Raw genomic sequence first — 23,350 nt, 5'->3', positions numbered from 1 at the left:
CTGATGAGGATGGGGATGGACTGTAGGAGGCAGCCTGTCCTAGTGGGATGAGCACGGGCACAGAACCAGAGACTGATGCCTTCCAGCGGGGGGTCCAGTTTACTGTGAAACGTCCCAGACGATGGGGATTCTTTTCTCTTCTCTTCTCCCAGGAGCCTGCCCCCTTCTGCTCCCTCTGGAGTGCTTCTGCCAGCATCTTCACGGGGTTACTCTGGAGCAATGTTTACAAGAGAAACCTCTGGCTCTTGCCAAACGGAAAGGTGATTTTTACCTCCAGAAAAGTTCTAGAAGCTGCAGGCATGAAGAGGTGTCTGCTCCCTCCCTTGCCATGCTCAGGGCTGCCACCTCCCCTGGGGGTTGGAGATGTCTTCGGAGCAAAGCCTAAAACAGCTCAGCAGCTCCAGTCAGTTGAGCTTTAGTCATAACAAGATGAACATTATTGCTTTGGAAGAGAGGCGGGAGATATATACACCCATGTCCACAGAGCAACCTCCTCCCCGCTCCCCCCCAGCCATGTGTGGCATGTGTTGAGGTTTTGAAAGGACGATACGGTTCTGGGTTCCTTGCTGCCTGTTGCTTTCCTGCTTACCCTCTGCTTTCTCACACTTCCTGCTAAGCCATGGCCCAGCGGCTCAGTTTAACTCTACCATGTTCTGGGACTTCCCTGGCAGAGGCTTTTCATAGATTGGATGAAGTAGGGGGAACCTCAGAGCCCAGCAGAGGTAGAACTGTGGGGGAGTGGGTTTGCTGAGTTCCAGTCATCTCCAATACCTTTGCACTGGTTACATGGTCTAGCTATGATATTTCCAGACTTCCCCTATGGCACCATAATTCAAAGGGCTGTAGTTTATTACCGATTGTTTGAATATCCTTGTTTCACTGCCATAACGCAACACAGAGCAAATGTAAGTTTTTAAGAGTCAGCATTTAGTCTTCAGCTTTAAGTCTTTTCTTGTCAGATGTTTATACCTCCAGAATGTCTCTTCCATTCTTGCTATTCTGGTGCTGACTTCAGGAGCCAATCTTCCATCTTCTGTAATTATGCTTCTTAAGTAGCAATAATTCCTCACTTCCTGTACAGCAATACCATAGCAGAGATACCCCCTCCGAAAAAGGGACTTTGGTAAATTTTGATTGATTGTTTTACAGAACCACTCCATTTTGCTTTCAAAATGCTTTGTGTTTTGCTCTCTGTTCTTTTTCTCTTGTGTATCCCAATCAATATACTTCCAAACTTTGACATGAGATAGTCCATCCAACTCTGCCCAGCCTGAAAGGGACTAACAAAGAAAAGGAACGTGCCCAGCCCAGCCAGATCACGTCTTATGAAAAGAAAGATTTGATGTTCAGGGCACATTTTAAGGAGTTCAGCTGGTGATGCATGTTTACGGGCACTGGAAGGGAAAGTTGATGGCAGAAGAACATGAGACAGATAAAGAAGATATTGGCTGGAGGATGTGGTATCCTGGATGGATCAAAAGGACTGTTCATCCACAAAGAGATTAGCAGAGGAGTGTACAGAATGGTTGCAAACTTCCAGTGATGGAGATGCCACATAAGAAGATTGCTTAGTCTCTTATTTTTTCAAGCAATCTCTCAGTGGGAAAGAAAGGGTTGATTCTGTTGTTAAATTTTGAGTTGGCCACTGTGAATTAAGTTACTTTTTCTGCTTTTGACAGCAGAGATAGAGAAGGGGAGGAGAGAAAGGATAGCAAATGTGGGCAAATGCAGCTTTTTGTTGACATTCTCAGGATACAGGGTAGCTGGTCATTCATAGACATGCTCTGGGCTGGCAGATCGGCCATGACATCTGTTGCTCTGGACTCTGGCTCACTTCCCCAGTCTGAGACGTGAACTGGCTGGGCTGGTCACGTCCTTTTTCTGTTAGTCCTTCAGGCTGGGCAGAGCTGGATGGACTATCTCATCCTGTTATGCTGGTGCCATACAGTGCAGATGGTTCCAGGATCAGGGGAAAAGCCCAGAGTGAGAGAATGAGGACCGAGAAAAGATAGTGGCAATGGAAGGGAATACTCAAAGGAAGGGAAGGTAGAGCAAGATCTTGCATGTATTAGGTGGGGGGCCTCACTGGTCCTGTGGTGATGACCAGGAGGCCTCAAGACTCACAAACGACGGACGGAGTCTCTGGAGCAAAGCAGAGCTTTATTGACTTTTCTTTGAGAGAATTTCCTCCATTTGAGCCCCCTTTTTAACGGATCCCAAAAGGGGGTGATGCGTGACCCACTCCCTTATTATTTTGTCCACCAATTAGACGTAATATCCTACATGCCAGTTTTGGTCCATGAATTTCTGGTTCCATTCTCCTCTTGTTTACCAGTCATGATCTTAACGCAGACCTTGGCTTGTATCCGTAGAACGTTTTGTTCGGATTAACCCAGCCTTTGTCTCCCTTTTGTACCTTTCTCCGTCAACGCTGATTGTTCTAGGTGATTGTAAAATGTGTGTGACCTTTCACCCACTGTCTGCCAGCTGAGCTCACAATTGAGCTCCCGTCGGCCTGCCAGAGCCCAGTTATTACAACAGCTCCTGCGGTGGCATCTTCAAAACAAGGGAGGAAGGCCTGGGCTGGGGTGAAAAGTCCCATCTCTCTCTTGGAAAGATGCCAGCCAGAAAAGCAATCCCAGCCTCTTCCTTCTAAAGACCAAAGGGAAATGAAGGAAACTTGACCATTAAACTTAAGAAACTGTGAGGAAAACCCCAAAGGGACCAGGTTGGTGAAGGAACCTGCACTTGCTTTGAGGGTGAAGGCAATGGACAGTGGGGGAGCATCTCCCATGAGCGCTAGGGGAGAGGACCACCCTTGGAGGGGGTGGCCGGGAGTGAATCCCAGGAATGGCACGAACCAGTATCCAGCCCCAACTCCACACTTGAGTCCCGCGGCCGGAGGGCCCGCACCTCAGCTAGCTGCATCTCTGAGAGAGCTGTGGTTGTACGTGGATTCCTGGCTCCTTGCCACACACAGGAAGACACTGAAATGTGCTGACAAAGCTGGCCTGGAGCAGCTGGCTGGATGGCTCCCACAAGGCGCTTTTTGTGGTGCTGCCCGCCTAGCCTTGTTTCCGCTAGGCTTGTTCCCCTCCATTTTCTACCACCAGCAGAGCTGAACTGTGGCGACAGCTGAGGGAGGGCAGGCGTAGATAAGGCGTCCTGGCTGCATGTCACACAGACTGGCCCTGAGCTCTTCAGTGGGTAGCATTGTCCCCTCCACAATGCATTTTACCATGGGGTAAAAGAGATGAATGCACCCCTGACACCTGCTGATGAACCACACTTCTTCCCAAAGCATGAGGGGCCAGAGCCCTCGGAACTGTATCCTGGCCCACGTTGCTGCAGATCCTGTTCCCATTGATACAGTACAGACGCATGTAGCCAGTAGCCTGGAAGGAAGGGCTATTAGGGTGAATACAGTATGTGTCCTGCTGGAGGTGGAAGCCAGCAGACCTTCTGCCTGTGATTCTTGGCAAGTCTGCAGGGCATCACAGTCCCTTCCCCTGAGGAGGAGCCCTGCCCTGCCTGTCCTTGGGGCACCCGCACTTGGCTAGAGTCCAGCCTGCTCCTTCCCCTGCTGGATCTGTCACCCCTGCGCCTCTGGCTGAACTGGGCTCTGGAAAGGCCGTTCTTGCAATCAGAGCACAGAGCCGGGGGTCGGGATCCGGCTTCTCTTCTCCAGCCCGGCACCAACTCAGTGGGTGACTTCAGGCAAGTCACTGCCTCTCTCCGGGCATCAGCTCTCCTCCCCCAGCGCTAAAGGGAGAAATGGTTCCTCGCTCTTTGGCTGGGAAGCAGGATCCAGGCACAGGGGTTATTTGAAGGCCTCTCTTCCCCACAGGTGTGAGGAGAGGCCAGAGTTCGACTGTCCTGCTTGCCTTAGTTAGTCTGCCCCGACTCAGAGAGATCTGGCCCGGGGCAGAGGAGTCAGTCATTCTGGGCCCGATTTTCAGAGCTGCTGCGCGCCTGTGGGTCCCACTGATGTCGGTGGGAACTCGTGGGTTCTCAGTGTCCTTCTTGAAAAGCAGGATGCTGAATCACGACTGAGCCTGCAAAGGCAAGCTCCCTACACGCCCCTCAATCCACAGCAGATCCATCTCTCACCACTAACAAAGTGAGTAATCAGAATAATGATGAGAGCTGGTTGGCCCAGTGCTAGGGGATAGAATATGGCCCTAATGTGGTCACTAAACCTCTACTTAGTAAAGTTACTGGTGCATCAGCCAGCATTCAATGGGAGGAAAAAATATATCGTGGGTGTTGCAGCCTGCCCTTGGTTCATCCGTTCAGCTGCAAATAACCGGAATTGCTCGCACACCTGCAGGGCTTGTGTACGCAGGCAACTGGGTACCCATGTTGTTTGCAAATCTGGCTCTGATGCTGTGGTAGTTAGCCTTGAGTTTCTGCCACACTGAGATGAACGGGGCCCTTTGTCTCTCCCTGAGAGCTGTTGTCCTGGCTGGCTGCAGACACAGGCAGACACAACTGTGTCAGCTACACACCAGTCACGCCTTTGGAAGATTTTCCTTGTAACCGTAAGGGCTAGAGACATCCGTGTTTCGTTACTGAACACTCTGCATCCCAGAGGAATGCCCTGCGTGGGCTTTAACCCCTCTGGTGTAACGGTCTGAGCGCAGACCTAGGAGCCACGATCGCCTGCCTTCTAAGCAGGGCTCTGAAAACGGGGTGACTTGGGCAAGTCACGTCCCCGTCTCTGCCTCAGTTTCCCCCAAACGGGGCTCAGCTTTAGCCACCCCACAGGGCTGGGGGGATGGATGTGGGTGACGGGCTGGAAGGCGGCAAGGGCAACGTTAAACTTTCGCAGCTCGTTTAACCCTTTTCTCCCCCTGTTTCCCTTGGCAGGGCCGTCCCCCCCGTCAGCCCCCGCAGGTGGGCAGATGGCCACGGCCTCCTTGTCCTTTCCCCCCTCCCCCGCCCTCCGCCGCATTGCTGGCCATGGGGCCGGCTGCAGGATCAGGCTGATGTCACCCGCTCGGCTCTGCAGCGGTCCAGGGCCCGGAGCGCGCGGCGGGCAGCCCGTGCCATGCCAGGGGAGCCGCTGCCCCGGGGCTAGCGGACGCTGCTGCTGCTGCTGCTGCTGGGGCTCCGGGGCTGCCAGCCTCTGCCGCCGGGAGCTGGAGGGAGCCGGGTACGGGGCCGCGGGCGGGCGGGCGGGGGGGCAGTGATTTGGGGCGGGGCGAGGCGGAGCTGCCCGCGGGGGCAGAGGGCCGGGGCTCCGGCTGCTGCTGAGGCCGCGAGCGGCCCGTGCCGTCCCCCTGCCGGGAGCCAGGCGCGGGCTGCACCCGCCCCCCGCCCGGTCCGGTCCGGTCCGAGCCGAGCCCAGCGGGCCGCCTGCCCCGCGCCGCGCCCTGGAGAGGCAGCGGGCCGCTCTCGCCTTGCGCTCAGCGGCGGCGCCCTTGCCCCGGAGCCCAGCCGGCAGGTCCCGTCCCCTGGGCGCCATGTGACGGCCTCTCCTTGGCAGGGAGGAGGACGGGCCAGCTGCTGTGGCTGGCCACCCTTCCCCCCCCAGCCAGGCAGCTAGAGGGACCTGCGCTGTCCTCCCCCAGCAGGATGGGGACTGCCTGGGTCAGCCCCATTGCCCGTTGGGAACACTGCGACCACCTCGGCTTTCCCCCCAGTCCCCAGTGGCTTCTTCAGAGCTCTGAGGGGCAGGGATCATCTCTTTGCGGTGTTTGTACAGCACCTAGCACAATGGGGTCCTGGTCTATGACTGGGGACCTAGGCACTGCTGTAATACAGATACATCGGGATAGTGATAATGAGGCCAGGCTAAGCTAGGACTTTCTGAAAGGGAAGGGCTTGTCTGCCTAGGGACATTGACCGGACTAGCTATTGTGGAATGAACTATTCTGCCCCAGCTATTCCAGAAAACCCCCCTGTGTTCACATTCTGCTCTGGAATCAATGTCACGTCGTTCTGGAATTGTGACCCTGCTCACAAAGTGCACTAATGATTCCAGGAGCCAGTGACTGGCTGCAGAACAGTGTCCACGTGGGGAGCTAGCCTAGAAGAGCTCTGGTGCCCTAACCCAGAAAGGGACCCAGGAAGCCTCATCCTGAGAGGAGCTATGGGGAGTCACTAAGAAGATGGTACTGTCCGTTACAGTGATATATTGGTGCCAGCAGTGGCACTTGTGTTGATTTCAGGGAGAGCAGGCCCTATAGCTCTGTAATTTCCCCAAATTTGCCTTCCTGAAATCTGATCATCTTGAACTGTTAGCGTCAAGGCCTCTCTCCTCTAGTCCACAGATTCTGGTTTTCCGTCTCCTGTTCACCATTAGGTTAAGTCTCCCAATGCCAGTCCCTCTGGGACCCACCCAGCACCTAACTCCCTTTGGAGTCCTGGCTCGCCTGTTTGGGCCCATTTCCAGCTGGCCAATCAGAGCCCACGCAAGCCCATCTTCCAGCCTGGGTTCAGCTGTTGCCCTCACAGTGATTCATACACCCTGCACTAAGGCAGCGTAATCTCCCGGACTGGTTTTTCATGTTGCATTCCCCACTTCATGCATGCATGCTCCATCTAAATGTGCTTTGTCTGGTTGCTGCACTGAGTGACCGATCATTGCATCCTGTACTTTTTTCTTTGTGCAGACTGGTTCCTGCCGGCATGGATGGTGTGCCCTATGTGCTAGAGACTTGGGTTCGTTGGTAGGAATCCTTCGTGCAAGCTGCACCACTGGGAAGCATAGTCCCCGGTCGAGCTGAGGCCTGACATTCAGAGAAAAGCCATGGTGAGTCATGCTGTATTTTACAGGGGTTCTCATACTGGTCTGCAGGGAGTTGACTGGTGATGTGCTGTGGTGAATGGGAAATCGGGGAGGCAGATCCATGCAATGACAAATGGGTGGGAAGGTGTGTCTGTGCAACAGTCTCTCGGTGTTGATAAGTGCAAAGTAATGCACATTGGAAAACATAATCTCAACTGTTGCATGTTTGAATTTAATAGCGATTTGAGATTTCAGATAACAGGCTCAAATGGAATGTATTTAATCAAGATTATCAAACAGAGATTGATACACTGCTTTGCCGAATACAGAAGAAACAGATGCTTTGCCACCCCCTGTAGATGATGAAGAGAAGGTAGTTTGGTCCCTTCTTTTGTACTGATGGATTGCTGACAGTGTTCATTCCCTGTCTAACACCCCAAACCTCTGTCCTTTTATAGGACAGGAGACAAAGAAACTCCTTTTTGGAGGGAAAAATATCTTCTCACCATTATTTTTACCATATGTTCTATTTTCCTCATTACTAATGGAATTTCTTTTATGATCCTCCGTTTACTTGACTGATGAGCAAAAAAAAATCTCTAAGCTAGTCATTATTACTAACAGCTGTGACTACTGACAATGCTTAAATGACTTAAAAACCCCTTTCAATGGGTCATTATTTCATCCATCAAGAGCCCATCTGTAATAACACATATCCCTTATCAATCACCTAGTTTTGTTTATAACATCCTTCTATAGACACTTTTTATTAGTTTGGGAGGGTGTCTTCCCTGGATGTCTGGCCGATATTAGTAAAAGCAGCGTAAAAAGCAGGATAAAAAATTACACACATTTCTTCATTGAGTTCATTGGCCATTTGCCCATTAGGGTCAATTAAAGGACAAAGAACTTTTTAGTTTCAGTATAGATAGGGTAATAAATATATAGATACACAAAATAAAAAGGCTTGTGGTTATCATATAAAAGAATTATAAGAGATTAACATACAAAAATAATAAAAAGTTAATATCTACTAACACAAATATACATTCAGAATTACAGGGTATAAATTAGCTGTTACCACTCAAGAAAGAGATCATGGAATCATTGTGGATAGTTCTCTGAAAACATCCACTATTCGTGCAGCGGCAGTCAAAAAAGCTAACAGAATGTTAGGAAAGGGATAGATAATAAGACATAAAATATAATGCCCACACCTTGAATATTGTGTAGAGTTCTGGTCACCCCATCTCAAAAAGGATATATTAGGAATGGAAAAAGTACAGAGAAGGGCAACAAAAATCCTTAGGGGTATGGCATAGCTTCCGTACAAGAAGAGATTAAAAAGACTGGGACTGTTCAGCATAGAAAAAACCCGTCTAAGGGGGTGATGTGATAGAGGTCTATAAAATCATGTATGGTGTGGAGAAAGTGAATAAGGAAGTGTTATTTCCCCATTCCCATAACACAAGAACCAGGGGTCACCCAGTGAAATGAATAGGCAGTAGGTTTAAAACAAATAAAAGGAAGTACTTCTTCACACAATGCACAGTCAACCTGTGGAACTCATTGCCAGGGGATGTTGTGAAGGCCAAAAGTATAAGTGAGTTAAAAAAACAATGAGATAAGTTCATGAAGGATAGGTCCATCAATGGCTATTAGCCACAATGGTCAGGGTGTCCCTAAACCTCTGACTGCCAGAAGCTGGGAGCAAATGACATCCCTTGATAATTGATTGCCCTGTTCTGTTCACTCCCTTTGAAGCATCTGGCACTGGCCGCTCTGGGACAACAGGATACTGGGCGAGATGGATCATTGGTCTCATCCAGTGTGGCCCTTCTTACGTTCTTATTCATTTGTGATCCACATTCTCTGAAAAGGTTGGAGGTCCCCAGGTCTATTATAACATGGCCCTTCGGGCAGTCAGCCCACTATTTGGGGCCTTACAGGGTTGTTCCTGGTAGCAGAGGAAAAAATCAGTGCTACAAGTCGGATAAATTCTTTAGTAGAATCTTGTTTATTTACAGAAATGTACCCACAGTCCTGTGTCACTGAACACAGCACAAATAAACAACAGCAGGCAGTTGCCTTGCTCAGCAGTCCCCAGGTCTGCCACGCCAGTGAGCTCCGTGCCCAAGAAGCCCGAGGTCTCTTGGCCTCCTCTCAGAGTTATGCTCACCTTTGCAGCTCCACTCAGGCTGCAAACAGATATCCTAGTCCCTGTGTGTGCAACGAGGGAAGCCTCTATTGATCCGCATGGGCTAACTCAGACCTGGCCATGTGACTCCGTGTCTTGGGCAGTAGCTTCTCTTGCTGCAACTGTCTTCACACTCCACAGGGTTTAAGTGCTTCTTCCACGGAGCCTGAAAGAGTGTGCTTGGCACCCCCCTTGGTTTTACTGAGCCGCGTAATTGTCCTTGGATTACAGCCCCACTGGTGGCAGCTGTTAGCGCCTTTCAGCAGAGCGATAACCATTCCCCACCTGACCTGCTTGGCTCTGAGTCTTGCGCACACATGGCTTTGTCGCCACAAGGACTGGGTGTTTTGCTGTTTCACCAGGCGTTCAAATGTTCTCAAAGGGTGAAATTGTGGCCTGGCTGAAGTCCCTGGGAGTTTTGGCATTGATTTCAGTGGGTCAGGGATCTCACTCCTGGGCCCGAGGAGGAAAATGTTTCTCCTTTGTTATTTTGTCCATGCAAGTGCCTATGATCACATCCCCATGAGGCTGGCTGGGAGCCCAGCGGAAGGGAGTTTACACTGAATCTGCCCCTTCAGTCCCCTGGTCCTTGCTGTTGTTCCTCTCTGAGCTCCCCCTACTTTGCCAGGCATCCGTCTGCCCTCTCAGTAGTTTCTTTATAGGATCATCTTCCTCATTCCTTCAGATTTCTTCAAGCTCAGGTCCCCTGCCCCTAACTGTTTGCAGGGAACAGGTTGGTCCTTCCTGAGCGTTCCTTCCCCGCTCTCTCCGCTGACTCCCCAACCACACCCATGTAGACTCTCCCTTGTCCCCTCCAGACGGACGCGCCGGAGAGCACGCCAGGCAGGAGATCTCGCACAGGGAAGCGCAGGTTCCTCTGGAAGCTCCGCCAGAAGTGGAAGCTCCTGGGCCTCTTTGAGATCGACAGGGAGCACGAGTTTTATGGCCTGACCTGCATGCTGAAGGTGGGGCTTAGGACTGCCATCCAGGAGGCCATTGACAACCCGCCTGCGGTGAGTACCCCCCAGGGATAGGATCATTCGCCTCCCCAGCTGCCTGTCCATATGACAAGACTCCTTCATGGCATTCGCCCCCAGCATGGAGCTGCCGGTGGGCATGCTGCTGTAGCAGTGGTGTGCGGCCTCCAATGCGCCCCTGTCATGATCCTGTTCTTCTCTCTAATGTCTCCCCCCAGTCAAGGGTCCCAAAGTGCTTTGCATCCCCATGGCACAGAGAGGGGAAGGGGTGCGCCAAGGTCCCAGGGTGAGGCAGTGATTCAGGCTCCTGCTCTACGAACTAGACTGTGCTCCCTCTTCGGAGAATCCTGACATGAAATGCTGCCCCGGCTGGCCCGGCCAAACTGGTGGCTCAAACGCACTGCCTGGCTGGCAGCCCAGCGCAGCTCTGCTCAGTGTGCTGCACCAGGTGATCAGCGCAAACAGGCTGCTCTGCAGGAAACTCCTCGCCCCCGGGAGTGGGGGCAGCTAATGATCTGTGTCATGAAGCACAGGCTTAGCCCCCCATCCCAGCCCCAACAGCATTCCGGTGAACTCCAAGGCTCACTGGACATTGTGCAGAGAGACCCAGCCCCTAATCTGTTCCCTTCCCTCGGTGGAACTCCATTAACTTCTCTGCACGTTTAGACCAGGGTGGCTGAGATCAGACTCCGGTCCAACGGGGCGCTCACGGGGCAGACACAGCTGCACAGAGAGAGCCAGATGACAACAGGCCTTTAGTAAAAAGTCTGAAGAATAATAAGAAACCTGCTAGACCAGTGGCTGTAAGAAGCGCTGCCCTTAGCAAACAGAGATGTCTGTGCCGGGGCAGGGGGCTCAGATTCTGCAGTGAGGGGAGCCAGGGAAGCGCTAGGCGGATAGACGGGGCTGGCCTGTCTCTGCTGAGGACATTATCCTTCCCCCTCCTGTGTCCGGATGCTGACAGTTGGCTAAGAGTGGGGAGAAGGGATTCAAAAAGGCAGGAGTGACCCTGTCCGCATCAGTTCCATTCGCAGCAGTGGGGCAGAGCAGGGGAAATGAGGGCGGGGCAGGCCAGGTGCAGGGGTGAGCCCAGAGGCCAGTGTAGTCCCTCTAGCCCCCACACTCCCAAGCTGATTTCTCACCCCCGCAAATCATGTCGTATTTGCTTTCCAGCTTTGTACCAGGGACCATTGGGAAGGGTGGCAGAGCAGTGAATGTGAATGGGGAGGAGTCCCCTTGCAGTGCAGTCACTCTCTGTCTCTCTCTCTCTGCCAGGATGCCCTGAGCGACGCAGACTGCAAGGTGGTGCAGAAGCAGGCCCATGAGGTAGGAACTCACCACTTCAGGCCCTGGTGACAGGCTTTGGTACACTGGGCTCCGTTCACTAACACTGGCTGTTGCAGGATTCTTGAGCCACCATTCGCCCTACACTTTAGCCATGCTCCCTAACCATACAGCTGTACCCAGGGTCCCTCAGACATCCAGGCACCCCCCTCACACACATACTTACTACTGCATCCATTACACGTACCCCTAGACCCTTCACCCCACATCCAGACCTAGCCAGACCTTCACGTATACATCTGTACGCAGAGACTGCCTCCATACCACCTCCACCTCCAGCTGTGCTCACTCTCTAGCCCAGCGGTCACAATGTCTGTGTTCTGTAGCCTTGAGGGAGGACCGAGACGCTGTTGCCGTTCCCAGTTCCCTGCCGGCCCCGCTGGCCAGCAGGTCTCTGTTGTTCCCTTGCCTCTCCAGCTGACTGGCAGAGGTGGGGTGAAAGCACTTGGCAGCCTGGTGTGTGTCTCAGGCAGCATGGTGCAGCAGACGCTGGTCTCATCTGCTCCTCCTGGGTCACTGCAGGGCTTTGAGATGCGTACGTACGGTGGCCCGGCCTTCGCTCACTTGAGGCACTTCCTGGGCCTGTCGGAGAAGGAATACCAGCTGTCCCTGTCCTCCCAGAGCTCCTATCTGCAGTTCATCAGCAACTCCAAGAGCAAGGCCGACTTCTTCCTGACGTGAGTCTCCCCATGGGTACAGAGCAAGGTCTGCACTCTCTGAGAGGTCAATGGTCTAGGTGATCAGCGAGGGCCAATCCAGCCTCCGGTTCCCCTACCTAAAGCCCACTGACGTTCACAGGGGGACAGGTGAACGTCTGGCGGCAGGATTTGGCCCTAAGATCTATTAGTACTGTGCCTTTCTGAACTGACTGCGTAAGTGAACTGTCAGTCATGAGGATAACTCACTACTGACTAGAAAGATCTGCAGTGATCAGAGTTCACTCAACAGCTGACCTGTGTAACAACCAGCTCTGAATACACAGCCTCTGCTGTAATAAAGGGCATTGTGTAAACCCTCTATGGCGTGTGTGTGCACATGCAATGGGTGCGCACTGCTGCATGCTCTTGGCTGTAGCAGGAGGGAGCGAGGATGTATCTGTGTTTTGGAAGACTCCCGTCGGCACCAATCGTGTAAGTGTGTGTTGCATTTGGGGAAGAAACACGGCGGATGTGTCAGCCCAGAGATGGTGGGGGTACTTGCAAGGAGCTGGGAAGGGGAGCTCCACATTGATTAGGTGGGGGACGGATCACACCTGTGTTTTGTCACCTGGTGTGAGGTGGTTTGCGTGTCTGATTGAGATGCCCTCCGTATGCTTGGCCAGCGTACGCATGGGCGGTTGGTTTCGCTCCCGTCTCTGGATATGGGACAGAGTGCGGGAGCGGATCCGAACCTTTAGTGTCTGATATTCACTAGCTCATAGCAGCAGTCAGGAGTCTAGGTGCTGAGGAGGCCGTCGCAACGGCTGCTCTGCAGCGCCCCAGCGGTGCTAGGAAGGGAGACGTCACCTGTCTGTCTTTCCAGCACAAAGCCGAATGTTCCATTATTGCTGCTGGGGGGCGGGGTGCATGTGTAGTGTGCAGCTGTTGCGTGTGTCCTACACGTGTGTGAGGCTGGACACATGGGATGTATCGGGGGAGCTGGGAGTGTCCTGGAACGTGACTGGTCTGATCAAGAGGTGGGGACACTCGCTCCCCATTAACAACCCGGGGGTAACTCTTGGCCTCCTTGCACCGTAGGAACAACAAATCCTTCTTCCTGAAGACACAGAGTAAGAGAGAGATCCGGTTCCTCCTCTCCAACCTGCCCAAGTACATCCAGCACCTGGAGAGATACCCCCACTCCCTCCTCGTCCGGTTCCTGGGTAAGAACCACCTCCGACATGCTGGGGGAAAGGCTGACGCTCCATAAACCCCAGGGGGAACAGTCTGGCCTGGGACAGCACCTAACAGGGAGGAGATGGTGGGGCATGGCACCTGGGAGACGGGGCTAAGGCCTTCCAAGGGGGAACGTGACCTCGCCTATCCCCTGTGATTCTGCATGAGCCAAATCACCATGCAGGGGAGAATGAACCAGACCAAGGCTGCCAAGCGAGACTGTAGCAGGCTTTGGCTGGCAGTATCGGGCCAAACTGTGCTGGAGCCATTGGGCTCCAGATTGTGGAGGGAGCTTGTCTGCAGCAGGTGGTTCTGAGCCCATGTGGCGTGTCCTCCCCCTCGCTGGCCATACCTAGGTAGAGCCTTTTTTGGCTACAACCACGCTTAAGGTTTTTTCAAACCTAGGTTATAAGGTCACTGTGTCCCGGCCATGATGCTCAGTGTTCCTGCTGGCGGGTGGGTGTGTCAAAGCCGTCTGCTGGCCAGACTGCTGGTCCCGCTCCGTGTTCTCTGAGCTTTCCCCTTGTTTCCTCCCTTCCAGGCGTTCACAGCATCACCGTGGCCCAGCAGAAGAAGGTAGGTTCGATCTGCCTGTTGGAGTCCATTGCACATGCTGCCGTCCCCATCGTTGGCACAGCCAGCTCCAGCTCTGTGCCAGCTGCTGTCACATCTCTTCTTCTCTCTCCTCTAGAAATACTTCATCATCATGCAAAGCGTGTTCTACCCCGACGACAGGATCCTCAAACGGTGAGTCACGGGCCCCGTGCGGTTCCTCTCTGTAATAATGTCCCGTCTTTGTGTCTGTCTGTCTGTCCTTCTGCAACGTGCGTGTCACCACTGCCGTCCGTGCGGGGGGAACGTCAGACTTGTTCTCACGGGGGTGTTCTGTTGCCCTCTGTAGCTGCAGCCTCCACTTTATAAACCTGGATATTGCACAGGCAGCACCAATAAAACGTGGGCGATCATGTCGCCCTCTCGTGGCTGCAGATCGCAAGGGAGATGCACCTGCTAATAGGGTGAATGTTTCATAGGAAAATTACTGAGCACTGAACCCTTTTCAAAGTCCAGGGGCTTAGCCCCTTTGCACTCCCAGACTGTACAGCCAGACGAGAGACTTTCTTCCCCGTCTGACCCACCGCTGTGATGGGCAGTCCGGTATGTCAGGCCTAGGGCATGGTTCAAAAGGGTTAAGCAGGGGTTCAACATGCCCTCCAGGAGACACCTGTCCTAATTGCCACGTGCAGGTATGACATTAAAGGGTGTCAGGTGAATCGCTGGACGGAGCCCGCCCCCGAGGGCAGCCAGGTCATCGTGGTGCTGAAGGATCTCAACTTCGAAGGAAATGTCATCCACCTGGGTGAGTTCTTCCCTGGCCAAGGCCTGGGGCCACCCAGCCACTTCACACTGGCCAACTGTCTGCCATCCGACCCACCCACCATCCAGCCCACTCATCCCCCTCTGGCCCTATCCATCAACCACAGCCTGCTTAGCTAAACTGCCTCCAAGATCCCAGTCTGGGAGGTTGTGAATTAACCGTAGGCTGGTGGGCGGAGAAGAGAGAGAAATGACCCCCCTTAGCGCAGAAGAAAGATGCAGGATCGATGTCTCTGGAGACCTAAGTGCTCTATCCACCCGAAAGGGACAACGTCCCCTCCCCCAGCCACCTTGCCAAAGGGCCTCAGATCTGAGCCGAAGGCGGCCACCTCTGAGGCCAGTTCAGTCCGTGTCCCTGCTCGCTCCTGGCCTCGCTGCCGGGTGGGAAGCCAGTTTGCCTGTGAGCTGGTTGGGACGCCAACTCACTGGGAAATGGACTGAGCCGTCTGTCAAAACTACCATCACCCGCCAGGCGGCTCCTGACTGTGTAGCTCAGGCTGTAGAGACTTAAGTGTTTAAGGCTGGGCTTCCCAGGTGCCTCCCCAGCGCGTCAGCCAAGATGGCGGTTGTGGTGCTACCCCATGGTGACGGTGTAATTGTTACAGTTGCGCAGCCCCGTGGCCCAGTAACCTTCAAAGGCGCTGGGAGCCCCGTGACTTGGAGACACTTCAGACGCTAGGCGCTAGCCCTGGTGGGTCCCACTAACCAGTCAGACACTGGGCTGAAGGAAGGGGTCTTTTACTAGGTCTGGCAAAAGGGGAAAGCGGCTTAAATGCATGCCATGTGAGGTAAAACAATAGAGGCCTGTATTTGGGCCCCGGGGGTGAGGGGCAGTTCAATAGCGGGTCAGGGCTCCTCTGTCTGGTACCTCTCCAGCCCAGTTTCTGCTGAAGGTAGGTTTCCAGGCCAGGACCAGCTCATGGGGTGTCTCATTGGGACCCCTCTGCCCACACTCCCAAGCTCTGCTGCTTCTCCACGGGTCCTGCCCACATCTGACACCGGTTGCACGTGTGGTTTCTTGGTTCCTGCCACAGCCGGTTCTGCCTGTGGCTCCCCACTACCTTCCCCTGCATTCAGCCTCCCTGCTACTCCTGGTTTGCCCCGCAGCTGCTGCTCCCCCACAGCAAGGGTCAGGGTCTCCCATAGGGGTTCTGCCCCTTCTCCTATTGGCCAGGATGTGCCTGTGTGTCCACCCTGGTGGGTCATAGACCAGTGCAGAGAGGTTTGATGCAAATGGTGGTTTCCTACTCAGCCCATACATCACAATGCTGATGATAATAACAACAATCCTTGGCTCATATCTTGCACTTTCTATCCCTAGATCTCAAAGCAATCTACAAAGGAGGGTCAGAATCGTGATGGGTGGGGAAACTGAGGCACAGAGACGGGGAAGTGACTTCCCTGAAGTCAGTGTGAAGGGCCTTTTATTTATTTGCCTCCTCTCAGGCTTAGCCCATTGGCTCTGGGTGATCACCTGACTGTTCCCCTGACCATATCTGCACCAACCACTTCTTTCTTCAGCTTGCCAGCTAAGTTTCATGCTGAGGGGACCACATGAAACTGATCAGTGATCTTCACTATTTGTTACAGGCAGGCCACTTTGGTAAAAAACCTTCAGTGTGAGAGCCTCATCAACTACTAAATTAACATATTAGCCCTATGGCCTTATCGTGGCCGCTACTTTCTCCAGCCGCCTCATTTTCTCTAGTTGTTCGTTTCATTAATAGCCACGGTTACGTTCTTAGCTGCTTTTTCTCCTGTTTCATTTCCTGATTTTCTCTTCAATGGAATTAAGACTCTGTCCATTTTTTCCGGTAACTCACTGGGGCCAAAAAATACTATAGGACACAAACGGCTGAACGCTCCGAGTTCCACGTTGGTTGCTATGGTAATATTATGGTTATTATACAAGAGATCTGCTTGGATGTACTCATTGACACACCTTGTGCCACGTGGTCAATGTGATGTATGAAGGAGGCGGACTTTGGGAGGCTCGGTACATGTTCTGCTGTTAAAAATGAAATAAATTGGACTATAATCATTAATTAGTCAGGGAGGGAGCCGCCCTTAGGGTCAATGGGAGCCACCACTGGCCCCCGAGCCTTGCAGTGAAGAACGCTGACATAGACAATCCCGGCGCATGGTGGGGGTAGAGCTTGTCCAACCGCTCAGCTGCCTTGGCCACGTGTGCCGCCGCTCGCTCCCAGCTCTTGCTTTCCTCAGGCAGAGGCTGGGGCCCCAGGGCTCCTGCAAAGGGTGCGAGGGTGTAGGTGCGCTGTATCTAGCCCGGCTCCTACGTGGGCAGCCTGCAGATGGCTGTGGTGTCTGTGTGCACCAGAAGAGATGCAGAGATGGGCATCGCTCAGCGGCAGTATGGAGTCTGGGTCCCACACCCGTTACTAGCGGAGGACCCCAGTAGCCCTCCTAGTCAGTGCTCCCCTAACTATCAGCTTTCCTCTCCCTCTGCACTGACCTCCCCTCCGCCTTCACTCATTCCCTTGTGATCTCTCTGAGGTCTTTGCTGTCCCTTGATTTCTCTCCCTCCCGCCTTCCACTGACTCACTGCTCATGCCTGGCTTCCAGCTGCACCCGTCTCTTCTCCACAAGCAGGCGTTTCTCCTCCAGCTGCAGCTTCTTCCGCTCCTGATCCTGCTGCACTGGAACTGCCCCACCCCTGCCCGAGGCACCATCTCCCTGGTCCCTTGCAGAACACTGCCCCTCCCACGCCCATGCTGCCTGCCCTTGCTCATCTCCCATCCCTGCTCAGCCCTTCCCCTCCCTGGCCCGGGCTCTCACTGTGTCTTTCAGTCTCTCCCCTCTCTCCTGCAGGTCAGCAGCGCCCCTGGCTCCTACGCCAGATGGAGCTGGACACGCAGTTCCTGCAGGAGCTGAACGTGCTGGATTACAGCCTGCTGGTGGCATTTCAGCCCCTTCACGCAGATGAAAGGGGCCAGAACTTGTCCTTCGCAGACATCATCTTCAGGACCACGAAGTGAGTGCGTGGTCTCCTGCAGAGAGCGCTCAGCACAGGGGGGGAGCACGCTGCCCCTTTCCCAGCCAACCCACTGCTTATAGGCTCTGCCCCCAACTGCCATGCTGCGGTGAGCCTGAAGCCCAAGGACTCCGGGAGGGAAGAGAGCCCCACAGGAACGTAGCTGGACTCGGCCCTGATTCTCAGTCGCTGCATTCCTCCTCTGTGGCCAAACTGAAGAGCGAGGCAAAGGGGATGTTAAGCCACCTTTGCACTTGACACATCTGGGGGCTGTGCAAGGGCCTGCTTAGCCCCTGGTGTCAGTCACAGCAGCTTCAGAGCTGTTCTAGCGTATCTTCTCTTTCCCACAGATGCTGCTTGTGAGCCCTAGGAAGCAGAGAACAGCCGTAGTCTCCAGCCACGCCCTTCCCCGCCACTCCCTGACCCTGGCCTGCTCCTGACACAGCTCCTGCACCCGGGGCAGGGAGCAGGCCTAGCCTAGAGGCCTTACCATAGCTGTTCGCTGGCCAGGGAAGCCCCCTCCACTGAGGGAGGTTCTCAGGGACCCTTTCCCCTGCCAAGTGGCATAACAGGCTTTAGTGTAACTGAGATTCAAGCCCACAGTCCGTGACTGCAGGTGACTGAGCCTCAGGACCCCGTGAACCTCAAGGAACCAAGTCAGTGGGGAGTCTGCAGCCCAGCTGCTGGTTCCTATCGCCCTGATCTGGGGTATCCCCAAGATCTCACCCATCCACTGACCTGGCCTTTCCCTGCTGCAGGTCCTTGACCAACCCCGAGAGCTCCCTGCCCACCTCGGTGTCCGGGATTGTGGACGAGGAGTCTGACGTTGTGGTGTCTGAGATGGTGGGAGAAGCCGACCTCTACCAATTGCACGAGCTGTACTCCGGGGTGCAGGATCTGAGCCTCCAAAGCATCGCCAAGTCGGACCCCGAGCTGGCACACGTCCTGGCCCAGAACCGACGCCTGCTGCCCAGATCCAAGAGCCCTCTGCACTTGCTTGATGGACCGGAGCTCCGCTACTTCATGGGCATCATTGACCTCTTCACCGTGTACAGCTTCCGCAAGAGGCTCGAGCACCTGTGGAAATGCATCCGGTACCGGGGTCAGACCTTCTCCACCGTCAGCCCCTCGGATTATGCCAGGCGCCTCTGCCAGTGGGTGGAAGCGCACACCATGTGAGTGGGGCTCTGCACCGGGGCTGCAACTGATGGCAGCTTCCCAGACAGCCCCACTCACACTCTGGGAGTGATACAAGCCCCGCAGACAGTGCTGCAGATGCCTGCTGCTGATCTCTTGAGCCACCAGGGGGCAGGTCCAAGGCGGCATCATTGCTGTGTTACAGGGATGCAGAAGGAACTTTCTCAGCATCCTGAGAGCAGGTTTATGGCATCAGAAATGCAGAGCCAGCAGTCCTGCAGTGTGCCGTGGGGATGGGGTGCAGTGTAAGTGCTGCAAGGGTCTGAGGAACCCAGTAAACGGGGAATCTGTGAACCAGCTGCCAGTTTGCATTGCTCCAATGTGGGGTGTCTCAGGGTGCGCCAGTTTGCATCTGGTGGTGAAATAGCGCCACCAAAATCCATTCCTGGTCCCTGGATCCCTTCTTGGGACAACAATGCTACAGGAGATGTGGAAGGAAGGAAAGGAACGACCTGATCTCCATCGACTGCCGGTTCCATTTCAATCCCGAGGACAGCCTGAGCAGAACATCGTCTCCCAGGGGACCGATCTGGGATTCAGGTGTCTAAAAGGCACCTGAAGAACCAGAAGCATGGTGGGAAGCTCATGAGAGACTCAGCAGCCAGATGCAGTTTCTGCACTGAAGTAGCATCTAGAGTAGGCAGAATCTGCTTCCTCATCCTAGCCCCATCAACCCTATGCCCTGAGCTCCCTGATACAGTGCTGGACTGGCTGGGATCAAGGGCTAAGCTCCTGAAAACCTACCCTCCCTGCTCTCTGAAGCCACTGTCCTTGTGCTGGATTTTTTTTTGATTGAGGGCTACGCTCCCTGTCTGTCTCTAAAACTGGACTGTGCATGATTAAGAGCTGGGCATCACAGCAAAGCTGCTCTCCCTGTGTTAGTTTGTCTGGGCGTGGGGATGTCAGGAGGCTGTCTAGCGATACCACAACCCTCGGACAGGAAAGTTTGAGGCCCTGAGAACACCCCTTGAGTGGTGATTCTCCGGTTCAGCTTCTTGTGAACCCTGGTTGAGTCAATGCAGCTGCTGTAATGGTAACCCATTAACAGGGGTCGACGTATGCTGACATTCTGACTCCCTATAGCCGCACAGCAGGAATCAGAAAGCCCATCCAGCAGCTGTTGAGCTTGCTGTCCAGTGGTGTTATCAATGCCGATTAAGGGAAGAAACCAATGGGACTCCCCAATCTGCAGTGAAAACACGTTTTTGTTTTTAAAAGAACACAAACCTTTGGCTGGGTTTCTGAGGTCTCCGAGCCCAACCAGAGACTTGTTGGGGGTCACTGAAAAGGAAAAGAATAATAGAGGGGAAAAAAATCTCTTAATAAAAACAAATAATTTTAAAGCAGGGATTCTTTCCTGCAGTCACCCACGAGGATGCAGCTTCCCTGGCTTGTCCAGCAAGGAAATTCCATTTTTGAACATGACTGACATCGGACATAGCGCAAAAAAAAAAAAAGTCCAAAGAGTCACTGCATGAAAGAGACAATGAGACAAGGTAGGGGGAGGGTAGGACACCCACAGTCTAGCACTTAGAGCATGGTGCTGAGAATTGGGCCTTCTGGTCTGGTAGGACTAGACTAGAGGGCTAACGGGGCTTTCCCACCTATAATTCCAATGGGTCAGAGCGTTTTTAAACCCATTTTGAGTGAGAAGTGTAATACCATTATTGGGCTCCACAAGGAAACAATAACCCCTGGCGTTTAGTCCCCTCTGACTGTGCCTCTTAGCTAATCAAGGCTGAATGCTCCTGACATTCACAACTTCTTTCTCACTGGCTTCCAGTGACCAAGGCCGCACAGTAATGCAGACAAATGCTGACAGGCTGCCCAATCACTGACCGAGTAAATGTTAATTTCTTTCTCCCATTTGGATTCAAGGTTTACAGACAATGGTCTTAGCCCCATGGCTTTGCCAGGCGACCCACCCTGAAATAGCTTCTGCTTATGGCTATGCAAATGGTGCAGGAGAAACTACCCAGTAAAGATCTCAAGCCCCCAAGTTACTTGTTTCCTTCTCTTTTGTGCTAACCAGGAAAAGGGATTTAAAGTTAGCGGCAGCAGGATCTGGATCGTCCATTGTGTGAGCATGTCAGCCCAACTAATGGCTTCTGTGCGCTTAACCACTTATTGGGAGTGGGCCAAATGCCTCAATCCTTACTGGGGTAAAACCCTCAATGACAGTCATGGCAAGTGAGTAATAAAAGACTTCAGGATTCAGCCCAGGAATCATAATTGTCTGTATAAACTCCTACACACACACACCCGCCCAGCACAGGGTGCTGCATGGCTGAAAGAATATTTTGTAGATGAAAACACGCACAGACCAAGATGTACATCAGCGAAGCTCTGCTGAAGTTGATGTTGAGACATTTATCTGGATAATAAGAACATCCAGAGTTACACTTAGGCGTGGCAGAATTGGATTTTAATTTTTTTTATAATTTCAACAGATAACATCAATGTTTATTTTTCAGCATTTTTTTAATTGTATTGATTTAAATTTTCACAGTTGTGGGAAACTATGGGGGGAGGTGTCAGACAATGATTATTTAATGACAGTAGATGTTGAGATTCAAAAAGTTAAAGCCTTATGCCATTAAAACCCAAATTGTCAACATCACATGGCAAAATTATATGAAGTATATAGCCTTAAATCAAACGTAATATTGACATTTACTGATAAAAATCTAATCCTTCCAAGTCTAGTTATGCTACACAGGAGGCAAAATTTCTAATTCCTGTAAATCCTCATGCATCAGGGCATAAACCAATCACTCGCTGATGGCGATTACAAAGAAACATCCCTTGTTGGCATAATTGTCCATTATATGGCATATCTTGCACCTTCCTCTGACGCTTCTGAGCACTGTTGTACAGAATATCAGATTAGATGGACTTCTGGTCTGATCTAGCGTGGCAGTTCCTTTGATCTTATTTAAACCGAAAGTATTTTAACTACACAGTGCACTTGCCCCTACTTGTGCTCCTTTTTTTACATTCTGAATTTCTCAGCACGGCCAATGGAAATCAGTGAAGTCAGTTCCCTTTTTGTTTGTGCAGTGGCACTTTCAGGATTGGCTTGCTGGGGAAGATTCATGTGCTTTTGAATTGTTTCCATTGGATTTCTATTAAATATGGATCATTTCTATTAGAACTGGCCAACATGTGGGGAAAACACTGGCAACAGGTTTTTTAATTTATTTTCTATTCTTTTTTAATTAAAAAAATGTATTGACATTTTGAAATTTGAACAGATTTCAACCAGCTTTTATAGTTGGTCAAAAAATGGGGGTACAATTTAACCAAAATGATGTTGACATTTTTCCTGTTCCCCTCCTGCCCCCCCTCCCCTTTTCAGAACGTTGTTGAAATTTCTAAATCTAAATATTTCAACTCCCTCTACTTTCTGTGGCCAGGGGTTCTAAGACAGCTGCTTCTTACGAATTCTAAACATTGGGACCAATCTGAGCTGAATCCTGCTAGAAAGAGGAGCAGGAGAAGGCAACTGAGTGCCTAGGGGACTGGTAATGGGCCATGGGACCACTGGCATTTATGGCATTGATTTCAATCCAGTGCAGTCAGGAGTGACCAAAAGCTGTTACACAGACTGTGTGAAATGCATTGGTGCTCTCACTCCATTTCCTAGTAGACAGGCGTGTCTGTATCAAAGCCACCTTGGCAGTCACAGCTGAGAGAGCATAGGTTGAATGGGGTCCATAGGTTGCCCCTAGTAGTAGTCTCAGGTCAGGAGCTGGTGGAACAGAGTGTAGGGGAAGTTTGTCCAGCTGCTGCCTGTGTTGGACCTGTTCTGGGAATGAACAGGAGTCATCTGTCTCCGAGGGCGTCCCCTTTCACCAGTGCTACCTTCATTTACAGTTGCGTTTCAGGTACTTACTTCAGAACGTCCTGCCTTGGAATCATTGATCCTGGCTCCAAGCAACAGTGGAGCTGCTAGCCGGACCTGCCATTAACATGTCAATGAAGCAGGCAGCACGATGGATCCAAATACATCCAAAACGTCTCACAAATCTTGCTCCTTGTTGGGACTCTCAGTGTGAAATAATACACTACACTCATCTCGGGGACAGGCAGGATCAAAATCACAGATGAAGGCAGGAAGAAAGATGCCAGGATTTCTGCTACACTAGGGTGGGGTGAAGAGACTGGTTTGCATGACATGGTTACAGCACGGTTCCATTCTTAGCATAAGTGGGACCTGACCAGTGTCCTTGGCCCCCCCTTACAATCCCATATCGGCCCTCTGTAGCCGTCTTGTCCCCTACCACACTGCATTTGGACATTGGCCCCCAGTCTCTTGTGCACTGAAGTGCAATGGCCTCAAGCCATAACATGGCGGGGGGTTGGTAGTGGGGGTATCGATGCTAGCGGGGGGGATGGTATCGATGCTAGCGGGGGGGAGGGTTTCAGGGACAATATCGGGGGGGGGGGAGTTGGACTCTGAAGGGGGACGGTACCGGGGTATCACTGCCAGCCGGGGGATGGTATCGATGGCGGGGGGGGAGGTTGTATCGATGCTGGCGGGGGGATGGTATCGATGGCGGCGGGGGGTGATGCGGGGGTGGCAGGTCTCGGGGCGGGGGGCGCTCTGAGGGAGTTGGGGGCCGACATCAGAGGGCCCAGGTTGGTTTCGGGGGCAGCTGG

At 52.7% G+C, this 23,350-nt stretch overlaps 1 protein-coding gene across 1 annotated transcript; it reads left to right on the top strand.

Annotated features, from left to right (window-relative positions):
• Window positions 1-4,971: 4,971 nt before the first annotated feature.
• On the top strand, window positions 4,972-20,438 carry PIP5KL1 (phosphatidylinositol-4-phosphate 5-kinase like 1). Its single transcript, XM_067542133.1, has 11 exons — window positions 4,972-5,155; window positions 6,618-6,757; window positions 9,749-9,943; window positions 11,183-11,233; window positions 11,774-11,928; window positions 12,988-13,112; window positions 13,667-13,701; window positions 13,817-13,872; window positions 14,370-14,482; window positions 17,329-17,491; window positions 18,250-20,438. The coding sequence occupies exons 2-11, from the start codon at window positions 6,755-6,757 to the stop codon at window positions 18,668-18,670; spliced, it is 1,317 nt and encodes a 438-aa protein (XP_067398234.1). The 5' UTR covers window positions 4,972-5,155; window positions 6,618-6,754; the 3' UTR covers window positions 18,671-20,438.
• Window positions 20,439-23,350: the final 2,912 nt, after the last annotated feature.

This window comes from Emydura macquarii, unplaced genomic scaffold (genome assembly GCF_026122565.2).
Source record: "Emydura macquarii macquarii isolate MOO-44397 ecotype Brisbane River unplaced genomic scaffold, CSIRO-AGI_Emac_v2 contig_691, whole genome shotgun sequence".
NCBI lineage: Eukaryota > Metazoa > Chordata > Testudines > Chelidae > Emydura > Emydura macquarii.
This window is presented reverse-complemented; position numbering and strand designations above follow the sequence as displayed.

Bases quoted from the DNA above. Each gene is read 5' to 3' on its own strand.
- PIP5KL1 (XM_067542133.1), top strand. The intron at 11,234-11,773 runs GTAGGAACTCAC...GGGTCACTGCAG, and splicing joins TGCAGAAGCAGGCCCATGAG to GGCTTTGAGATGCGTACGTA. The intron at 11,929-12,987 runs GTGAGTCTCCCC...CTTGCACCGTAG, and splicing joins AAGGCCGACTTCTTCCTGAC to GAACAACAAATCCTTCTTCC.